The sequence below is a fragment of the Canis lupus genome, chromosome 25 (genome assembly GCF_011100685.1).
Source record: "Canis lupus familiaris isolate Mischka breed German Shepherd chromosome 25, alternate assembly UU_Cfam_GSD_1.0, whole genome shotgun sequence".
In the NCBI taxonomy this organism is placed as follows: Eukaryota; Metazoa; Chordata; class Mammalia; order Carnivora; family Canidae; genus Canis; species Canis lupus.
The window spans coordinates 18,025,099-18,043,280 of record NC_049246.1 but is presented as its reverse complement, the minus strand read 5'-3'; the positions used below and the strand labels follow the sequence as shown (position 1 = coordinate 18,043,280).

Below are 18,182 nucleotides of genomic sequence, written 5' to 3'. Positions count from 1 at the left end.
TTCATCTTTCTGGAAAGAGACAGGACCAAGAGACTGGTCATTCACAAGAGTGAGGTAGGCTCCGAGACCAGCTGGGAATGAGTAAAAGGATTACACAAAACCAGGTCATACAGAGACTGGCAGTCCCAGGTTGGTCTGAAGGTAACAAGCAGAGTTATGCAATTTTCCCCAGCTGGAGCAGGTGTGCAGAGAGAATGCACGGTGAGTCCCTTCACTGCTGGGGATCACTGTGCTAGGTATGCATGAAGGTCAGTGAATTGAGATCTCAGTGATGGGGTCTGGGTGATGAGGTTTGAAGTGAGGAAGGGTGGTAGGCGGGGAGGATTGGGAGGCCCTTGAGGAGAAGATCTAACTGAACAGCAATGGTGGAAGCAGTGTACCAGCTCTTGGACTGTCTTGGGCATTGCTATGTGATGAAGTTGAGGAGAATTTAGGGTTGGGAACACCTGGATCTCATATTCTCCAATTGCATGGGCATGGACCGAAGCACCCTAGGCCACAGCAGTAGCACAGTTGACATGATTTGCTGATATCCCAGAGAATACCCCTGGCTGATATCCCAGAGAATACCCCTGGCCCAGAGAATACACCCTTGCTGGGTCTTGCAGTGCTGTTAGGAGAGGCTGAAATGGTATGGACTAGGCCATTCGATTCCCAGAGGATACTCTGTGTAAGTTATGGCAAAGAGACAGAACAGGTAAGAGTGTTATTTTGGCTAATGCTTTACCTCTAGTGCCGAGAAGGGTTGCAGATCTCACACTTGGAATATCTTGGTCAGAGGGTGAAGAATGCTCACCTCTCTAAGCCCCAAAGACATGGGACATGGTAACTGAATGTCAACACTGTTAGTGGTGAGCAGGAGGACACAGCACTGACAGAATGGTGTCTGGAACACTTGGCCTCCTGAGTGGGTTGAGGAGGAGGCTGTGGGGGCCCTACAGTCCACTCAGCCCTTTGACATTGTTGACAGTTAGAGGGTGAAACCTCACTATCAGAGAACTGAAAACTCAGGAGGGTCATCTCCTCATTCCCCCTCCCCAAACCATGACAACCAACATTACATTTTCTGTGCCTGTGAATTCGCTATTCTTGGTGCCTCATGGGGGTGTTTCCTTTCCTTTTCTTTCTTTCTTTCTTTCTTTCTTTTTTTCTTTCTTTCTTTCTTTCTTTCTTTCTTTCTTTCTTTCTTTCTTTCTTTCTTTCTTTCTTTCTCTTTCTTTCTTTCTTTTTCTTTCTTTCTTTCTTCCTTCCTTCCCTTCCCTTCCCTTTTTTTTAAAAGGATTTCATTTATTTATTGAGAGAGAAAGAGAGCACGAATGAGAGAGGAGAGAGGGAGAGAGAGAAAGGGAGAGAACACCTTGAGAAGCACCCTCATGGAGACAGGAGTGAGGGGATGAAGTCCCACTTGGAATATGTCTTACATGGTGTGATAGTTGTCTTTCTGGCTTATTTCTTTATTAATATTATTTTTTATTTCAGTGAGAGGTTTGTCAGCAGTACAGGTTTCCTTATTTACCTTTGAACTTCAGCATTTAAGAGAAGAATCAACATCTGTTAATGCTTTATAGGTGTTGTTTGATTAAGTGGAAAGGAAAGGAGACAGGAACACTTCTTTCCAGAACTTAGGGTTGGGAACACCTGGATCTCATATTCTCCAGCTTAGGTGAGCTGAAGCACCCTAAACCACAGCAGTAGCACAGTTGACATGATTTGCTGATATCCCAGAGAATTCCCCCGGCCTCCTTGCTGGGTCTGTTGCTGACCAAGTTCTGTGTGGCCTAGACCTTGGTTGTCTGCTTGGCTGCATAGGCTCAGTGCCTACAGCTGGACTACCTCCTCACGCATTGGCATGTGTTCGTTAAGTGTATGCCTGTTGTCTGAACAGGGCTTAGGCCTTGTGGGTCTGGGAACTATCACTGCAGCTTCCCCAATCACTTCTATACCTCATTAAAGGCACTAACCTGTTATTATTCCTTTCTCACTGAGGATTTTTCTGTTTCTTCATTGGTTGTTGAAGATGAAGCCTCACACCCTTTCTAAAAACCCATCCTAACCCAGTCTTGCCTATGATTGAGACTGACTCAGAAGTAAAAATGCTTGCTGAATCACCATGGCTTCCTCTAATACCCTAGCATTTTCATTAATTAAGGCCTCCCTTCCACATGTTGAATCACTCCAGCCTGAGACCTGAAATTAGGGTGTGCCCCAGGTGCAAGGAGCTATTTAATGAGTACAACTTGATCTGTACTTTACTAGGGATCCAGAGCACAGAGCCCTTGCTGCCAGCCTCCTTCTGCTAGCATGGCCACCTCCTCCAGACAGGAGGAAGTGAGATCATATGGATTGGTAGAAGATCAGTTTTCCTCTATTTGTCTGAGCATAAATATTTCAGAATTCAAACACATGTACTCTTGACTCTGTAATGGTGGGGTGTTTTGAAAAGCTTGTTTCCCTCCCAAACTTTAGTTAGTCCCTGATGCTACCCCATTTTAAAAACAGGGAATGTTCTTATGCTGAGTGTCAGTTGTTGAAATAGTAGGGAAGCTTCAAATAATTCACCAGCTACATAAAAGCTTTCCTAGGCATATATTCAAATTGAATTATACACTAAAGGATGCAAAAGGCTAAGGTCTTTCCAATCCCGATGTGTCCCCTTGCTGGCTGTCTCATATTGAAGCACATCTGTAATGTGAGGGTCACTCCTGTGTTAATCGCAGTGCAGAGGTAAAATGTGGGCAAGAAGTAACAACGAGATGTGTCAAGGCTTACTATGTGCCAGCTACCTTGCCAAGAGCTTTCTCATGTTATTTTTAAAAGTTAGTCCAAATGTTGGTTATTATTATAAGTTGTATAACCATGGATCGAGAATAATACCACCAAACTCAAAGGATGCGTAAGACTCAAATGAATCTAAAGAAGTAAAGGTGTAAGGTAAAACTTATAAAGCAGCTTACAAGTATTAGCTAGTACTATTGATGTTGATGGTAAACCTTTAAAGAGCTGCCTGCAAATGACTTTGACAGTCTTTTGAAAGAGGTGTATCTTTCCAATCTGGGTGGTGGTGTGGTCAATGACAGTGTGGCTGAATATCTATGTATCCTTTGATCCAACCCAGACTTTAAATACACATTCTGATTAGATCACACTATCAATTTTAAGAGGGGCTCAGAGCCCAAACCCACACAGCCACTGAGCCCCTAGGGCTGCCATCCTAAATTTTGGTGGTAGAGCTCTCATTCTCTGAAAAATAGGCATGAGGGTTTTTCATGGTTTTTGTGTTTTGTTTTTAGAATGACACAGGCTTTGAGATCTTTTATCGTAAGAATCCTAATGGCCATGAGAGAAATTTAGGTGGCCGTTCTTGTACTGTTCATTCTACAGTGAATATACCACTTGAAGTTAGGTCACTTTCTTATTTCTAATTTCTACTGCTCAGGCATTAAAGTTAGTCATGTTAGAGTCTTATTCTCTCTCTCATTCTCCAAATTAATCTGTTAGCAAGTCATGATTATTAATACATTATTTAATATATATATTTGCCTTTCCTTTCTTTCATGGGATTAATTTGGCCACATATTACTATATCTGACTATTCCAGTAGCTTTCTAAACAATGTCCCTGATTCCCTTCATTCTTTCTTCTACAACCATCTTGGAGTCAGTTATCTTTCTGGAGCTCTGCTTGGATTGTGTGCTTCTCTAGCTCTGCAACATTCAGGGGCTTCCCATTGCCTGCCGAACAAACCCCATCCTCTTGACTTTTCTGCCTACTGGCTCCACAGCCCTGCCTCATCCACCTTCCCCTTCCCACCCTCCTTCGGAGCCCTCAAATACATACCTAAGCTTCTTCCTTTTTCCCTTTGCACCTTTGCTTATGTCTTTCTTCTACATGAAATGTGTTCCCCCCAGCTCATCCCACCTCGTAGGGAATGTGACCATTCCTTTTTCCTTTGCTCTCATCTTCCTCTATAAGTTCTTAGAGCCGAGGATTGAGTTTTACAAGTCTTTAGAACTCCTGCAAAGCCTTGCTGAAACTGAGTTGATGAATCTAGAAGTGTTTGGTGTTCTTTCACCAAAGTATTTTGGTTCATCCTTGGAGTCAACTGAGTTTTCTCATGAGCCTTCGGGGCTTTCCTATACTATTCTCTGCACACTCATTATTGATTCAGAATCAAAAGGGCTGGACCAATTCTCGTCTGTTCTCTTTTTTGATGGGACCACATCTTAACTCCATTCTGACTTTGTTAAATTAACACTTGTTAAATGGAGCACGCTGTGCCAGATGGTGAGCTGTGATTCAACCACAGACCACAAGAAAAATTGAGATGGAGAAGCTTATTACTCACAGGTCCTGAGGCAAGGACACAGTGCACATCAAGAGGCCACACGGGGAATTCAAGGCGGGGTGCAGGCAGACAGAGAGAGAGGCAGGACCAGTGCCTTTATTAGTGTTCATGGGTGCAGTGCTCTGGGAATCCTGGGCTAAGGTTAGATTGGTCAATTCAAGCCAAAAAGAGCTGGGTTTGGTAAGCTCCATGGAGGTCTCATGCAGGGCACACAAAAGGGAAAGGCCCTGGGAGGTAGGGAGACTATTTATCACAAGGCTGGGGAAGTCATGTCAGGAACTTATATTTGCTTGTGACTCTGTGGGCTTCTGTTGAGGGCATGCACTTGCATGAGGGGCTAGGGTTAGTTTAAGGCCCCTACAGGCTACCTGGCCAAACAGAATAGATGCTGAGGCAGCAGTACCCTGTAGTAGCTTAGTTAAACCCTTGACGATCTCCCAGGCCAATAAACAAAACATGGATTACAAAGTAGAAGGAGCCAAGAGGACATCATTGGAAAAAAAAACAAAAACAACAACACAACAGACAGGCACCAACAACAGGTGTTCATTCCTTGTTTTTTTTCTTTTTTAAAAAAAAATTTTTTTTTAATTTATTCATGAGAGAGACACACACACACAGAGAGAGAGAGAGAGAGAGAGAGGCAGAGACAGGGAGAGGGAGAAGCAGGCTCATGCAGGGAGCCCGATGTGGGACTCCATCCAGGGACCCCAGGATCACGCGCCGGGCTGAAGGTGGCGCTAAACCACTGAGCCACCCAGGCTGCCCCATTCCTTGTTTTTCATAAAGATGTTGATTTTGCTACTTCCTAGAGCATGGGAATATGTTTTTGGAAACCCAAAGGTAGTAAGACTCTTTTTTTTTTTTTTTTTTTTTTTTTGAGAGAGAGGGAGTTGGGGGAGGGACAGAAGGAGAAGGAGAAAGAGAATCTTCAGCAAGCTCCACACCCACCATGGAGCCTGATGCCGGACCCCATCTCAGGACCCTGAGATCATGACCTGAGCTGAGATTAAGACCCTTAACCGATCGAGCCACACAGATGCCCTTCAAAGGTAGTAAAAGACTCCTAAGAATGAAAATTCCATGGAAAAAAGTTCTATTTATGAGTTTAAATTTGTTGTACCATTTAAACAGTTGGAAGTTTGCTGTCTGTTGGGAGCAAATTCTTTCAATCCCCCATATGTTTGTGGATATGGAGGATATGATTATTATGAAGACTTCTGCTTCTGTTTGGGAGAGAAATGAAAAATAGACCAGGTTACTATAATGAGTTCTAATTCATACCAATTTCAGGAAATAAGTTGCCAGGGAAATTAATAACAATAGAGGAACGTAGAGAAATGTGAATTTTAAAGATCTGGCCATGAGTGGTTCCCTTTACTCCCACATTTTTATCCCTATTCCTGACAATAATTTTTATTCATAATATTTCACCTGGTTTTGGCTACAGAGAGTACTATACATATTTTTGAGGCTAGGAAAGGTCACTCTAGCATACCACTTGTATTTGAAGCAGAGTAATTTTCTGGAACTTCTTTCCTGAATGACTTGACCAGACTTGAACATGACTGTTTTTCAATAGGTCTGGGAAAGACTCAGCTGTGTGTTCAGACTTGTCTGATTAATGTTTATGGTTAATATATATGGGCTTAGGAATTTATTTTGGTGCATTATAGCACTAATAAAATACGATAAAGACATTAACAGTGTTTGATGTGTATCTGAGTTCAAAATCCTTCTAAACACGCTGTGATCACAATCAGTGTCTTTCAATGAATACCATCCATTGTCTCTTGTGTTAGGAAAAGAGATCTTTCTTTTTTCACTTTAAAAAGTTATGGCAAAATATATAGAGCATAAAATTTACCATATTAACCATTTTTAAGTGTACATTTTAAAGCACATTATCGTGCAGCCATCACCACCATCCATCTCTAAGACTTCATCATCTGAGACTGAACCTATTAAACAATTGCTCCCCATTCCCCTCTGCCCCTAGCCTCTGGAAACCACCATTCTACTGTTTGTCTCTATGGATTTGACTGTTCTAAGCTGCCTCGTAAAAGTGGAATCATATGTAATTTGCTTTTTTCTGGCTTATTTCAGTTAGATTAATGTCTTCAATTTTTATATTTGTTGTAGCATGTGTCAGAATTTTCTTCCTTTTCAGGTCAAATAATATCTAATTGTGTATATGTGTCATCTTTTGTTTATTCTTCCAACTGCTAATGGACACTTGAGTTTTCCCTACATTTTGACTATTGTGAGTAACACTTCTATGAACATAGGTGTTCAATTATCTATTCAAATTAAGGTCTCCTTCTCTCTTTTTTGGTAAAAGCAGAGCAAATGGGGGAAAAGTCATGCTTTCTTGAGCTGCTGTGACTCAAAATTGCCCTAACCCCATTTTTCAGGTTTTTAAAAAATAGAAATCATGATTAATAAGGATACTGAAAAATTAGAGTGGACTATATTTGGTGATTTTCCCTTTTTACAATGTAAGGAAGTAAAACCAAATAACCCTGAATTTTTAAGGATTTGCTGTATTAATATTAGATAATGAATTTAAATTTTTTAAAAAAGATTTTATTTATTTGAGAGAGACAGAGACAGAGAGCGAGAGCCATAAGCTGGGGCAGGGGGAGTTGCAGAGGGAGAGAGGAAAGCAGACTCTCTGCTGAGCAGGGAGTCCCATTCAGGTCTCGATCCCAGGACCCTGGGATCATGACCTAAGGTGAAGACAGATGCTTAACTGACTGAGCCACCCAGGTGCCTCCCTGCAATTTTTTAAATAAGAGATTCATCTATCCGCATAGATGAGTGTTGAGTAAGAAATAATCTTACCATGGTATTTATAGTCCTAGATGTTAAGATTTCAAAATTCAAGTGACAAAATACTTAGAGAAACCCGAGGGAAAGCCTAACTAAGAAACTTGTGAAAAGCCACTGATTATAACTGTAAGATTATAGAAGTTTGCTAATATTGGTTATTATACTATTTAGGAGAGAAATAGTATATGTTTATGTGTGAATTTTTTATGGTTACCATAACAAAACAACAATGGCTGGCTGTCTACAAATTGGAAGTACAAACTCGAGAGCAATGGAAGCAATGAGGTTTTTATGAAGGGGTTAATGTGGCTGTTCAGGTGTAGGTTTGTTTTTGTTTTTGTTTTTAAAGAAAACTGAGGCTGGCTGGTGCCCCTGCTGCAACCAAGAGAAACCTCAGGGACTGCAATGACTCTGCACCCGGTAGTTACCTTTGTTAACAACAGATGGCAGCAGAGAGAGGCTTGCCACACCTCTGCAGGTTCTGGTCTGAACTAAAGGAAATAGGTCAGCCAGTTATAACATCGAATGGTAGAAAAAGTCTTTGATAAATTAGTTTCTCAAAGAAGTGGAGAAAGCCAAACTAACCACTAGTCTCAGGTCTTTTCCTGGCAAAAGTCTGCCATCTTTCATGATTTAGCTTTTCATTTCTGCAGGCCCCCCAAAGAAACTATTTCACACCCTAAACTCCTTCTGTGTGCCTGTCACATCCAACTGGTTCCAGACTGTACTGTTTTGACCCTTTAAAATAATCTTTGCTGTTGCCAGGGGCTTAGAACAATGCTCTGCACATAGGAGGAGCTCAATAGATATGTTTTTAAAATGGATAATGAAATGGTAAATGTTCTTAAGTATCTTTGTAAGATACTTCACCAAGTGTGTTATAATATCCTTGCTATTAAGATGAAAACTTGTGAATTAGATGCAGCTAAGAATATTTATTCTTAAAACTACAAAGTGAAGTCATGCTAGTAAGATGAATTATTGTTGAGCTGGAAGGAAGTCTTGGGTGGGTTGTTCCATATTCAACATTTTTACTGGTTTAAGTAACTATAGAGAAAGCAGGCTAATTAAAATGACAGATGACATAAAGTTGGAAGGAATTGCCAATAAGCTAAGTACAGGACCCAGAAAGATCTGGATGGATGAGAGGGATAAACCAAAATCAGCAAGATGGAATTTGACAAGGAAAATGTAGAGGCCTGCATTTAGGTTGGAAAAATCCATGTGACACGTACCACAAAGTTCAGTGGGAGGTGGGGGTGGGGCAGTGTGAGGGAAAGGGGAGCAGGAGTAGTCTGTGAAAACTTGGAACCAGTGCAACTGTTTAGAACAAGGCAATGCTTCAATAATTTATGGCCCAACCATTCTGCGGAATACTGTATATCTGTTAAAAAGAACAAGTTAGATCTATACATATCGACCTGGAAAGATTTCCAAGGCGTATATTATTATATAGAAGCTATCACAGAAAAAAATATGTAGGAAATGCAAACTAAAGTGGTTATGTATGTTTGTGTGTGTATGTATATAAGTATCTGCAATTGCATGGAGAAAAGACTGGAAGGATAAATATATATATATATGTATATATATTAATAATGATACTTCTGAGCAGGGCTGTGAAATGAGACTTTCCTGTTTGACTTTATATACTTCTGTATTTAATTTTAAATGCAAATATATTTATGTATCAATTCTGTAATTACATAAATCACCTTGGTGGGGTGTAGCTGAAGGTGGGGAAAGGTGATGAAGCCGTTAAAAAGCTCACTTGAGCTGGAAAAGTCACTCCAATGCTGCGCCATCCTGGAGTGCTGCACTTGGTGCTGGGCACCATCTCCCTTCTGGAGGACACTGATGGGCTGAGGAGTATCCCCTCTGTATATCTGTTATATATTCCAGGCGAGGGGAAGCCTGGAAATTCCTGGCACTGATACCACTGCTTGACTGCCAAAGGTTAGAGCATGGGCTTTGTTCTTTCTTATTTGCTTATACCTAGTAGGTTCGTACACAGTAGTTACTTAACATTGAATGAATGAAAGACCAACGGGGAAATGTGGACCTGGAAAATAAAGTTGGGGTTGAACCTGGATCTGTTCTCAGCTATTAAGGTTATTAAGTGGAAAATAGACTTCTCTGGGTCCACCAGGGGGCAGAACAGATGCGGGAGGGCTGGGGTTAGAAACAGAGGAGATTCAGCACAACAATAGGGAATTCTTCTGCTGGCCTCCTGCCCCACACGCTCTGTACTACCCGTCCCTTCTTTGGCCTCATCTCTTCCCATTCTCTCCCTGACTCTGGCGTCTGGGTCTTTCTCTCTCCCTAGACGACTCTTCCCTGAGATACTTGCTTCTCCATCTGCTTTGTGTCCCTCACAGGAGGCCCCCCACCCTCATACCAAAGACCAACCCTTACTGCCCCTGGGCCATCCTGTTTTCCTTATGCACTTTTATTTTCCTCTGTTGCACTCATCTGCAGCCTATGTCCCCGACAGGGATTTGTTTGTGGTCTGCCTCCTTCATCATGAAGGCAGAGATTTTGTTTTGTTTGCAGTCTCGGTGCCCAGTAGTTCCTGGCACTCAGTTAGTACTCGGTAAATATTGGCCGAGTAAATGAATAATTCAAGATGCACGGAGTAGAGTGGAGTGTCTTAAGAAGTGGGGACTCCTCCTTAACCCTATCGACACTGGGGAAGATGGCGAGTCCCTCTGGTGTTGGATATCAGCTACGGGAATGAAATGTACTGGAGGAATTCTAGAAGCCCAGCCCCACAGCCTTTGCGTGATAGGACTGTCTGCTGTGGGCCTTTGACTAAATATGTTATCTCCTGAGGGGCACCTTCCTGGCCCGCTCAGTAAGAATAGTACTACCTGAAGGCCTACTATTGCCAGGGTGGCTGTGAGGATTAAATGAGATCTAGGCATACAACATTTGGTAACAGAGACTCTAACTAAATGAAAGGAAACTTTATGACCTTGTTGACTTTTCTTTCACTACGCAGTAACATAGCTGTCGTCTCCCTTTTTGTGCTGTGACATTTGCACCCAGCTCCTCCTCTCCTGTCTTATGTGGCAGTCTCTCCTCTCTCTGTCTTGTACTTACTCCAGACTTTGTGTAAATGAGCATTTTTTTTTTTCCAGCTTCCAGTTTATCAAGCTTTGCTTGAGTCATTTCTATCTGAAATACCACCCATCATATTTCCAGTTTGGGGCCTATCTAACAGAAAACAGGTGGCAATATTTTACTTAGCATTTTACTTCATAGAAAGCTTTTACATGCATTATCTTACTTAGTTGCCATTAACCTTGGGAAGTATTCAGTAAGCCCATTCTAAGATGAGAAAATTGAAGTCTAGAGAAATAAGTGAGCTCCTGCTTACACACCATAGGCCCTTCTCAACATGCTGCCAGCTGCTGTCTAGTTGACTGCTGAGGTCAGTGATGGCAGTGGTGGCCAGCTCAGGTCAGGCCACCTGGAGGACACTACCTTTGTCCTCCTGAGTTGGCCCTGATATGCTCATACTGATTGCAATCCACCTTTTGACAGTTGTATATTTATGGAAGTGTTGAGACCACGAGTGCCAGTTTACTAATGAACCTCATACCAGGTAGAATTAGCAGCTGAACTGTACGTGCTGCTTCATAAGCTCCCAAGGTCACATACACTGATGCTCTGCAGTGCTGAGGCCCACCTGGAGGCTGGCCCACATGAGGCCAGTGAGGCTACTGCCTTGATGTAGCCAACCTGACACGAGGTCCTTTGGTGGAATCTTTAAAAACAAACAAACAAACCAACAACCAACAAACCAACAAACCAGCAAAGCTTTTTCTTATCTAGCACAAATGATAAATTTGAAATATATATTGAGGATTTAATTCAATACATTCAAAGCTCAAGCTCTAATTTTCAGGCATGTGGCCAGACCTCTCTATAAGTTCTTAGAAGTGGTCAGCAGTAATCTGTAATTACTTTGACCCAGACTTTTAAAACCTTGAGAATAATAATCTTCATAGCATATAAGAGTGAACATATCTATTTAAAAGGTCATGTGCTGTTTTAACAGGCTGCATGCAGAACACTGTGGAAGATGGCCAGGGACTAGTTCCTATCCCTTTGCAATTACCTGTTTTTTGTCCTTTTTTTTTTTTTTTTTAAGATTTATTTATTTATTTTAGACAGATAAAGAGAGTGGGGTGGAAGGGCAGAGGGAGAGAGAGAGAGAGAATCTCAAGCAGCTCCCTGCTGAGCACAGAGCCCCGATTGATCCAGTGACCCTGAGATCATGCCTTGAGCAGAAATCAAGAGGTGGATGCTTAACCAAATGAGCCACTCAGGTGAGCCTGTCTTTTGTCCTCTTAAATCCATGTAAAAAGTGTAGGTGTATGGTTCTACATAAAAGTAGTAATGTGTAAAATGCTTTGAGGTGCTTGTGCTGAAGGCTTATTCTACCTAAAAGGACAGACCATTGCTGGCCGGTAGGGGACCAGCACCTGAGTGCCAGGTAGGCCTTCTGGCAGCAGGCACTCTCAGACACGGGCAAAGGCTGACCTGCCAGGCTTATTTCCCAAAGAAGTGGGCACTAAGGAATAAAAAGCAGTTTTACAAGACCAGCTTTGATTACGTACAAATATACAGAAAGAAAATCCCCTAGAAAAGACACCTTATAGAATTTTTCTCGTGCCTCAGCCAAACTTCACCATGAATAACATTTGGAAGTGTCAGCCTCCATGATTCTTCTAGGAGCCAAGCTGGTCATGTGAATCCAACTTGGCATTCTCCAGGTTACAGATCCAGTCCGTACATTGTACTGCAATGTGTTTGTCAAAAACCTGTTCGAGGTGGCATATGTGGTTGGGCAAAAATAACCCTTCTTTTTCCCTTCCCTGTCAAACTTTCTAGTAAGAGAGGCTTTTCTGTAATTGGGCAGAAGAATCCCAGAATGGTGGACAGATGCATCATAACTTACCCATTTGTTGTTATGAAATATAAAATAGGAACATACAAAACTGGCTATAGATGAAATTAAAATTTGCTCTTCTATTAAAAACTGTAATAGATTTTAAATAGCTACCTTATGAATTAATTATATTTTAATGTTTTAAATGACATTTGAGATATTACAAAATTATTTTACTTACAAGCATGTAATTAAAGCTATTATTTATTATTACAAAATGTTTTTACAATGCTATTATTGGCAACAGGAAAACATTTACCCTCATTAAAATATGTTGAGTACCATTTTTTGGAAACCATGTCAAGCACAATGAAAATATTAGAGTTCAATTTGTCCTATAGAACTGCTAAATATTTATCTAAACTCTAGTTTCTATTTAAAAACAAATATCTATCAATTCTATCTTCATTTAAGAAAGCTGGATGCTGAAGAGGGAAGAAAACAAAACTTTGGAAGTAGATGAAAACTCATTTTTAATCATCAGAATTTAGAGTCTAGTCTTTCCATCTGTTCTTTAAAAATGGTCACTTACCCTCCCCTCCATTTTGTTCTGCACCATTAAATTGTACTGTGGCAATAAAATATTCCCAAGCAAGCTCCTTAAATCAGTATTCCTACCATTTACCACAGTCCTGGAAAAGGTAAATACTGTACAGGAAAGACGGGGTCTTGAGCCAGCCTGTAGTTGGTAGTAGTTGGTGGTCTATCCGGCCCATATTTCTTATGCAAAATTAAACCAATTAAACCTAAATTTTTGACAGGAGGCCCTTTGCCATTATAAGCCATCACTAGGTACTTTTGGGGAGTTTCACATGTGAGAGGCTGAAATGCTTTCATGTGACACATACCACAACTAGTACAGCAAACAGCTTCACATGGCACTGCAAATTATTCGTAACTGAAAAACCGTGTTTTAAATTCAATGATGGTATCTCATTGCACACCATTTATATATAATAATCTGAGCCTTTGAAACAGGAGGAACATCTAATGGTTTCAGAACATTTTGCAGATCAAAAGAACATATCCCACTATAAAGTTTTCGCTTAAAAAAATGTGTGACAAGTGTTTGAAGCATTAGATAACCCTGCCCATTGTTAGATACTAAAACTTCCCAAGTAAATGAAAGAATCAAGAATCTCTATGTTCACCTTTAATTCAGGGAAAATGACAAAGGGAATCCTAAGGGGACCAACCCAACCTTCTCAGTGTCCTCTTTAGAACTTGGGGTTTCTCTCCTTTCCTCAAAGAAAGAGAAACAAATGCTGATGTCCTTTATTTAAAATTGGAGAGTCCTTACACCCGCAACCCGTCCTAGCACTGGGCTTCACTAGAACTAATTGTAGTAAAAATCAGTATAGGCATAGAATTATGCCTTTGTTTTTAAGCTTTAGGAGAGTAAAGCTCTGTTGGAGGCATCTGGAGTTTCACTTAGATCTAGAACAGTTTCAAATGGTTGTGTTTAAGAATCTTGATCTTGGGAAATGCTGGTGACCATGCCTTGGTAGCAAAGCACCTGTGCCTCATCCTTTTCACCCTCTCTTTTTATCCACTAGCTGGGTAATGTGTTAAACTGGTTTTTTTGACTTTCCAGAACAATATCTAATTAGCAAATAGCACAATTCAGTGACATTTAGCAGTATGCAAATTCCAGACACCGCGATCATGAAAACTGTGAAGACGGTCTTTTCCGTGGGCCTGGAGACAAAGCAGTCCACTGTGTTGGGACAAGGCCACGCGTTGCACTTCACCAAACGCTGCATGGAGAAGCCGTCATACATGACATAGAAGACGTACATGAAGACTGCCTCAAAGATGACCCGGAAGAAAATGCTGCTGGTGTACGTCCACCACAGTGACCCTTCGATACGGACTTTCTGGCTTTTGATCTCTTCGATGTCTTTAAATTCACTCTTTATCTCTCCCTTAATGAACTTCCTTTTCTTCTCGTGTCTCCGGTAGGCAACATGCATAGCCACCAGGAGAGCAGGGGTAGACACAAAGATCAGCTGAAGAGCCCAGAGTCGGATGTGAGAGATGGGGAAGTAGTGGTCATAGCACACATTTTTGCAGCCAGGCTGTAGTGTGTTGCAGACAAAATCAGCTTGCTCATCTCCCCACACTTCCTTCGCAGCTACAACGAGGATCATAATGCGAAAAATGAAGAGGACTGTGAGCCAGATTTTCCCAATACTGGTGGAGTGTTTATTGACACCCCCCAAAATAGTCTGCAGTGTGCTCCAATCCATCTTCTCCTCTGGGCGGACTGTGCTAGAAAAGGCAAAGTGAACACAGTTCAATTTCAATTCTCAGGACAGAATTCGGAAGATTTCTCTGAGTCCCAGGTAAGTGAGCACTCAAATCTCTCCTTGAGCAAATACCAACTCTTACATAACCTCACCAAAAAAGGTGAAAACAAAACCAACCTAGTTTGCTATAAGATTAGATGTATAGTTCCCAAACCACCTGGAACATGTTTGCATGCATTCTTGAATAAAGAGTAGCTTATTCACCTGAATAATTCACCCAATGCTTAGCACATAATAAAGATTCTGGGGGTGGGGGAGGAGTACCACAAGCAAAAGCCCTCACTAACTTAAAGGCCCTAATTAGTGCTGACCCGACTCTCTGCACTGTCTGCAGACTCAGCCTGAGTTACTCCGCACCCGATTTGCACTCAGCTGTTGCATCTGCCCGTTAGCCTCAAGGTCTGGATGGTACCACTGGGGATGACAGTAGCTGAGGCCAGCCTTGCCTTGGAGGCCAATGGGCCTTCTCCCTGCAGAGCCACTTTCCTTACAAATACCTCCGTTCACTTTCACGGACTTGGGATGTAGCAGTGAAATGACTGGTACTGACGGGCGAGTTTACATTGAAGGTACTCCCAAGTTAAAATTTCACAAATTTCACCTTTTTCTATATAAAAAGGAGCAGGTTGGAAGCAAAGCCACTGTGCAAGGATCTTTGCATCCTTTTCATGTGTGGATTGGAGGTCCTCACTGCCATGCTGGGACTGATTGCTCGGTTAGTACTGAGGTACTAATTACTTTTGGGTAATTGTTGTAACTGTGCCTTTTTATTGTGGGCTATGGCTTTAATTTAGAAGTGTTTCTAAAGAGGCACATTAAAAATGACAGAAAATGTAATTCAGTGGTTCCCTCCTCACTGGCCGTACCAGATGAGTCAATGTATTGAAGTTCAAAACCAAAGTCTGCTGGAGTAATGTACTACTCATTGAAAAGGGATTTGGAGAAGCCTGTGGATCAATATTCCGTGAGACAGTGGCCTTCTCTTCATCCTTGGATATGAAGTGTCTTCATTTATTCAGAGTTACACCCCGTCTGTCTCAATCAACCCCTCTGTAAACAAGATTCCACCTCTCCACAATTCTGGTGAGTAATCTGCTTTCCACCCCTTCTAAGCTGATAGTGAATCCTTCTTTTACTTTAAATGCTCTCCTCCTTTTGAGCTAGTTGGGTCCTGTATCCTGATGGACTTCCTAAGCAGGGTTGGAATGAACACCTTTCATCACTGCACCTCATCTTGGGGCGCACCAAGTCCAGCTGAAGCCACCCAGTGCCACCGGGGCCAGAGGAGGCAGGAGAGACATGGAGAAGAGTCACAGACAGGAAGCCTACAGAAGACTGAAATATGATAGAGAAACAGCCCTACTCTGCTTGACGAAGAGACACATCAACTGGAAGAAACGGGGCTTAGTCTCCATTCAACCCCGACTTTTTAGACACAAACTCTCTGGGAGGTCCTTAGGAGAACCCAAATTCATCTTTTAGCCAAACGATTTTATGAAATTAGACAGTCCAGGTCCTCATTGGCACTTCTGAACTGGAAAGCAGAACTCAGTGAAATAAACTGTAGGTGGTTTAAATCAATACCTCTGGCTAAAAATCTAGGGGGTGGGGCTTATGCCTTTGCTCCTGCATGGGCCAAAGATCACACACTCTTCTGTAAGCCCAACGGATCACCAGCAGTTGAGAAAAAGACAGTTTGAAATAAACCGTATATTGTGTGTGTGTGTGTGTGTGTGTGTGTGTGAGTGTGTGTGTTTAAAGCTCTTGGCTTAAAACTACCTGTTTTAAAGATCCTTTCAGGAAGACGAGCAAATTAAAATTTGATGAGATGGGGTAATAGGTCAAGATGGACCAACCAAGCAGTAAGGAATTGTTCTCAGTATTCAGGACACCCAGGGAGCCTTTCTTGACCTGGCAGATGGGCAGCAGGGAGGCTCCTACCTGGCCCACACCACCCTGTCACTGTTTGGAGTGTGGCCAGAAGTGAGCGGAGGAGCTGGTTCTGCTCTTCAGGGAAGGCACTGGGTGGATCACCAGGTTACAGAAATGGCAAAAGAAAATTCCTTACCCCTTAACTTCTTCTTAGTCTTATCCTGTTAGGAAGGCTGACCTCTGCCCAGGAGCTCCCATCCCCTCCCGGGGTCTCTAACTGGCCTGACTTAGTGCTAGTTCTGAAAGAGACTCAAACAGCTAAGGGGGACACGGTTGCCCCAACATCCCAAGACAGTCACAGTAAGCGGTCCTGGTACCCTGGGCCTGGACGTCAGGAAACTGGAAGGCACACGCCGTGTTGGTTAACATCCCGCCCTCTGAGGGGACTCTGGGGGGCCCGCGACACCATCCCAAGGAACAGGTTTCTCAGTGGCAAACGACCTCACTGGCAACAAAGGTCCTAAAACTTTCCTTCCAGCTGGGAAGTCCACCTGGAAACAAACGTTCTTGACCGTTTAGGAGAAAGAGAAGCAACTGAACTAACTCGGCTTAGGCTGCGTCCTGGGCGTCGGGCTCCGGGGGCAGAGTGCTCGGGCTTCCTGGCGCGCCTCCGCCGCCCTCGCCGGGCTTCCGAGCAAAGCCGGTGCGAGGAGGTAAAGGTCAGCTCCCTCCTGTGAAGCTGTGAAGCTTCCTGCTTCACCCACGACACGGAGTTGTCTGAACCGAGCTGCAGTCACTAAGCAGCCCTGGCGGCTGCACCTAACGCAGGGGGCGGCTGTGCGAGTTTCCCCGGGGGAATGTTGCGGACGGTCCAGCACCCCAGGCCCCACCGCGTCCCGCCCGCTGGGCTGGCTCCCGGCTCCCCGCTCCCCGCTCCCGGCTCCCCGCTCCCCGCTCCCCGCTCCCCGCCCCCGGCCGCCGGCTCCGGCTCCTGTTACCACGTCCCCGCTCTCCCACCCCGCGCCCCGCAAATCCGGCCGCAGCAGCCCGATTCCAATTTCAGAACTCGGCCGAGGAAACTCTTCCCGAAGCTCGCTCTCGCCCCCCCTCCTCCCCGGGTCCGCCGTCGCCACCGCCCGGGACAAGGACGGCGCAGCGGCCTCCGTGCACCCGAGTCCAGCGCGGGGACCCGGGGACCCGGGTTCCCGGTCGCCGCCGGGTGCCCCAGCCCAGCCGAGGTCGCGGGGTCTCCCGGCGCAGGGTCCCGGGGCCCCGAGAGTCGGGCGCGCCTCACCTGTGCGGGGCGGCGGCGGCGGCGGCGGCGGCGGCGGGGCGCTCCCGCGGGGTCCGGGCTGGGGCTGCGGGGCCGCCTCCGCGCTCGCTGTGGCTGCTGCGCCGCCGACTGGCTGCCGGCCCGGAGAGCGGAGAGCGCGGGGCGTCCGGGTCTCAACACCTGCTGGCTCCAGCGACGCCTTTTAACCGCATCCCACACTCCGCCTCTTCCCTGAAGCTATTTAGAAAGTCACGGAGGGGGCGGCTCCTCGCCGCTCGGCCGCCCCCAGGGTTGCGGGCGGGGCCGCAGGGCCTCCCCGGAGGCCGGAGCTTCCCCGGGACCGGGATCTCTCGGTCGCCCCTCGAGGTCCCGGAGGTATAGGGCCCCGTCGTGCCCCAGCACCCCAGAGCAGGGCCCCTCGGCACCCCAGCGCCTCCGCGCCGGCTCAGAGCAGCGGGAGGCCGAGCCTAGTGACTCGAGGAGGATGCCAAGCCCCAGCCCCGGCTCCCTGCGTCTTGGGGATGGGTGGGGTAAAGGATAATTGTTGCTGTTACTGTTATTTCTACTCGGACTAGTTCAAGAGCACTATTGTAT

The 18,182-nt window shown here is 44.3% G+C and overlaps 1 protein-coding gene across 1 annotated transcript; it reads right to left on the bottom strand.

The window, feature by feature from the left end:
- Positions 1-12,322: 12,322 nt before the first annotated feature.
- Positions 12,323-17,749, bottom strand: GJB2 (gap junction protein beta 2). The gene is given in 2 exon segments (NM_001197148.1): positions 12,323-14,405; positions 17,610-17,749. A coding segment is annotated over 1 exon segment (681 nt). The 5' UTR covers positions 14,384-14,405; positions 17,610-17,749; the 3' UTR covers positions 12,323-13,702.
- Positions 17,750-18,182: the final 433 nt, after the last annotated feature.